The 4520-nt window shown below is 43.6% G+C and overlaps 1 protein-coding gene across 1 annotated transcript; it reads left to right on the top strand.

The window, feature by feature from the left end:
- Positions 1–1037: 1037 nt before the first annotated feature.
- LOC127333934 (uncharacterized oxidoreductase At1g06690, chloroplastic) lies at positions 1038–4002 on the top strand. The gene is made up of 10 exons (XM_051360376.2): positions 1038–1398; positions 1857–1948; positions 2071–2108; positions 2202–2363; positions 2445–2467; positions 2586–2657; positions 2755–2922; positions 3130–3212; positions 3323–3385; positions 3666–4002. The coding sequence occupies exons 1-10, from the start codon at positions 1167–1169 to the stop codon at positions 3849–3851; spliced, it is 1119 nt and encodes a 372-aa protein (XP_051216336.1). The 5' UTR covers positions 1038–1166; the 3' UTR covers positions 3852–4002.
- The last annotated feature ends 518 nt before the right edge of the window (positions 4003–4520 follow it).

The raw sequence follows: 4520 nt of genomic DNA, 5'->3' as shown, positions 1-4520 counted from the left end.
TTACGTTGATCTCAAATCGTTCGTCAAGGGGTCTTGTGTAAAAAATACTCTTGTGCTAATTTTTGTGCCAAAAAACAATAGACACTATAAAATGGAACAGAGGGAGTATTTGAGTACATCACGAACATCGGACACACTTGGAGCATGTTGGAACGCCCTCTACAACATAAAATTTCCACAAAAAATCATCAAAAATGGAAGGACCACCCCCACCAAAGTTCACTGGCCACGAACTAGGTTTTTCAAAGCCTCGTCAAAGTTAGATCCAACGATACTTGAGCCATTCCTTATTCCTAACCGTCCCGACGTCTATCTAAGGTTGGTGGCGCCGATTTGAGCCCCACCATGACCTGACTAGATAGAGCCACAGTAAGGGAAGAACCCGGGAACTCAATAACCTCTAGAACCAAAGGAAGGTAACCTATAGAGCAGAACCATGTAGTAACCAAATTAGTGTTAGCACATTGATGATGAAATTCTACAAACCATCATTCCTATGGTAGAAGATGTGAAAGAGTGGAGGAAGGGGATGAGCAAGATGAAGCGAAGAGGGAAGAGGTGATGTTCTTGGGACAAGAGTGGAGTCTAGAGGAGATGTATGTTTAGAAGAGGTGAGTAGAACGAGAGGGAGAGCAATAGAGTGAAGGTGGGTGGAGACAAACTGCAAGGAGGCTCGGATAGGAGCGCATTTTTTTTTCTCACGAGAAGACTGAGTGGTTTCTCCATGAAATCACCAAACCGGGTTGAATTTAGCTATTTTATGCATGTGGTACGAAATTTTCGATGGACGATAAGTTTGAGCCAATTTCAAACTTTTGGATGGATTCTAGTGGGAATGAAAACTGGAAATCCCATCATTCGTCCGAACCGGAAAGAAAAATGTCAGTGACTGTAATATCAGGAATTCGAGTGGCTCTCGAAACCTTGACTTGGAACCACTCTTGAAGGCCGTAAACCTGAAGCCGACTACAAGAGTGATATGAAGGTATGTGCGCGTCCGGCTGAGCCCCACGCGCGCGCGCGCGGTGACCGGCGCATCCACGTGACCCGCCCCGCTCTTCCCGTGCCCAAACAAAACGCGCGCGCTTCGCTGCCACTCGCCAACAACACCGCCGCCCACTTACCACGCCACAAGCGCTCCCGCCTCACACTCCCTTCCGCCAGTCATGGCCCTGCAGGTCGCCGGCGGCGCGGGCTGTTGCGGCTGCCTCCCCCTCCTCGGCCCGCGACGGCGCGCCGCGGCGTTCCTGCCGCCCCGCGCGGTGGCGTCCGATGGCGCCGCGGTGGAGGACGGCAGCAAGACGGTGCTGGGCGGGTCCGGCGTCGCGGTCACCAAGCTCGGCATCGGGGCCTGGTCCTGGGGCGACACCACGTACTGGAACGACTTCCAGTGGGACGGTACGTAATAGATAACCTTCTTCTCAATCAAATCCGGTGCTCTTCTCTTCTTGCCGATCCACCTACAGTTCATCAACTGGCCCATCTTCTTTGGGTGAACTGATTCAGGCACCTCTTCGATTGGGGTCGATTCTGTAGTCGCGGCACGCTGGTTGTTGCATTCCCCTGCTGTATGCTTGCTGTTGGCATTGAGGGGGCTGAAATTGCGGTCATACTTCCCATGCATATGCCTGTGAGGTGCTTGGTGCATTGCTTGTAAAAACTTCGTGTCACTTCTCAGTTCTCACGAAGAACAGTAACCAGCAAACTGAAGAAAAAACAAAAACATCTGTTTAAATCATGTAAAAATCGTCTGTTTAAATCTGCAATGTGAGCCAATTTCGCATTCCTAATATCTAATTACTGCTACGTGGCACTCATTTCACAGCTAACATGAACGACCACTCTGAATTTTGCAGATAGGAAACTCAAGGCAGCTAAGGGAGCATTCGATGCGAGCATCGATAGTGGAATAACCTTCTTTGACACTGCAGAAGTATATGGTGCAGGGGTAAGGATCGATATAGTTCTGGCTGTTTTGATTTTTTGCAAAAAAAGGTTCATGCTTTATTGATCATTGTCAAGATCATTTCAGGGCAACCTTGATAACTTTCTGATTTTGATGTCACTTAGGTATCAGGGGCGATAAATTCAGAAAGCTTGCTAGGAAGGTATGGCATGCATCATTATACACCATTCCCATATATATTTTTATAATTAAGTCTCCACTACTTATGTTACAAGTTTCCTCTTATTCCCATCAGGTTTATCAAGGAAAGGCAACAAAAAGAAGTGGTTGAGGTGGCCATTGCAACAAAATTTGCAGCTCTTCCATGGAGGTTAGGCCGGGGAAGTGTTCTCTCTGCACTCAAGAGCTCACTTTCCCGCCTTGGCGTCTCCTCCGTCGAGTCATACCAACTCCATTGGTTAGATCACCAGCATACAACTTTAATGTTATTTACACAAGTCTTTTTAGTGCTGAAACTATTCTTTTGATGTCCTTTCAGGCCAGGGATATGGGGAAACGAAGGTATCCATCAAAAGATTTATACATATCGTCAATATTAAATATGCTCTTATGGAAGTTCAATTTCTTAAACCGACTGCAGTGCAGTAAACTCATTTTTCTTGGTCCTTACATGATCCAGGTTACCTTGACGGCCTTGCTGATGCTTATGAGCAAGGCCTTGTAAAATCCGTTGGAGTCTCAAACTACAGCGGTTTGTAAAATCCAATTCTATTTCTCTTTTGGTGGAACATGTTATGTTAGTTGCTTGTATTTTTCGTAAAACTAAGCTGAATCACATCCATTACCAGAGAAACGTCTGCGTGATGCTTACAAGCGCCTCAAGGACAGGGGAGTTCCACTTGCTTCAAACCAAGTAAATTACAGTCTGATTTACAGGAACCCTGAGGAAAATGGGGTGAAGGCAACTTGTGATGAGCTTGGTATTACTTTAATTGCATATTCCCCAATAGCCCAAGGTATACTTAGTATTTTGTTTTCCCGATACCTTTGTTGTTTGACTATAATTAGCGGTCAGCTCAGCTAGCTTTAGGACTTGCGCAATTGCGTGATTACTTATATAGTTTATCAAAATCCTGGTCTGTGTTCTATATGTACAAGCTATAAGCATACAAATGTGAAACACAATGCAAGTCTTTTCAATCTATTTTTTGTTTTTTTTTCAGGTGCTTTGACAGGAAAATACACACCAGCTAATCCTCCAACTGGACCTCGTGGACGGATATACACTTCTGATTTCCTGTCCAAGGTTGCAAAGTGGAACAATTATTATAAGTTTGCTGAATCTTAGTCTTAAACTACTCCTTTCATTTCTGATGCTACTATGCTCACTGAAGATCTTCTCATGACATAACACAGCTCCAGCCACTTATTAACAAGATTAAGGAAATTGGAGGAAGCTATGACAAGACTTCAACTCAGGTGCTGTATTCTTTACATGCTTAATTATACAATATTTCTCCTCAAATACCAAGTCTAATTGTGCCAATCCACCTGAGATGAAATAATATCGATATGTGTCAGCTGATTCTTGTGAAGCTGCACAACTAGGCATCTTGTAGGTTATCCAGATGCAATCGTCCTAAGCACGCATGAACTAAAAACATTTTCTGAAGTTTAACAGCTGATGTATCATTTCTTTTCTTACCATGCATGATGACTGAGCAAAAAATGTTGTTGTTCCTGTGGTTTGTTCTTTCAGGTGGTTCTGAACTGGCTGATTTGCCAGGGCAACGTGGTGCCGATCCCGGGGGCGAAGAATGCAGAGCAGGCAAGTGAGTTTGCCGGCGCACTCGGGTGGAGCCTGACGGATCAGGAGGTGGAAGAGCTACGGTCCCTGGCGCGCGAGGTCAAGCCCGTCATGGGGTTCCCGGTCGAGAAGCTGTAAATAAATCTGCAGCTAGTTTGTTAGTGGGGAAACCCTCGTGATACAAAAATACAGTCATCTTGACATAGGAGTTGTAATTTTGTGAGAAATGAGGTCGACATGTAAAAAAAAAAGTAAGACGTTTTTAGAAAGGAATCAAAGTATATGTACATATCCACGCTCATCGATCCTGTAGGAAACAAGCTCGTCAACTGAGATTTTCCTATATGCCTCATTAAGTTAAGAGAGGCGCGATTTTAGTTTACCAAAAAGTATAACGACCTCCATCTTTTCAGAAGTATAACTTCGATCTAATGACATGTCATGTCACATAAATATCTATGTGGCATTGCATTACTAGCTACTCCATCTGTTCTGAAATTCTCTACATTTTAGGTTTAAAATTTGTTCTAAGTAATCTATATTTTAGCATTGTAATCAACAACGACATAGAAAACAAAGCAGCCCTACTGTTCTGAAATTCTCTACATCTTAGGTTTAAAATTTATTCTAAGTAGTCTATATTTTAGCATTGTAATCAGCAACGATATAGAAAACGAAGCAGCCCTACTGTTCTGAAATTCTCTACATTTTAGCTTTAAAATTTATTCTAAGTACTCTATATTTTAGCATTGTAATCAGCAACGATATAGAAAACGAAGCAGCCCTACTGTTCTATTGGATATCATT

Source organism: Lolium perenne, chromosome 2 (assembly GCF_019359855.2).
Source record: "Lolium perenne isolate Kyuss_39 chromosome 2, Kyuss_2.0, whole genome shotgun sequence".
Lineage (NCBI taxonomy): Eukaryota > Viridiplantae > Streptophyta > Magnoliopsida > Poales > Poaceae > Lolium > Lolium perenne.
Note: the sequence above shows the minus strand (reverse complement) of the source record. Positions and strands in the feature narration are given on the sequence as shown.

Excerpts from the sequence above, each read along its gene's own strand:
- LOC127333934 (XM_051360376.2), top strand. The coding sequence starts at position 1,167 with ATGGCCCTGCAGGTCGCCGGCGGCGCGGGCTGTTGCGGCTGCCTCCCC. Across the intron at positions 2,468-2,585 it reads AGGGATATGGGGAAACGAAG|GTTACCTTGACGGCCTTGCT; the intron begins GTATCCATCAAA and ends TACATGATCCAG. Across the intron at positions 3,213-3,322 it reads CTTCTGATTTCCTGTCCAAG|CTCCAGCCACTTATTAACAA; the intron begins GTTGCAAAGTGG and ends GACATAACACAG.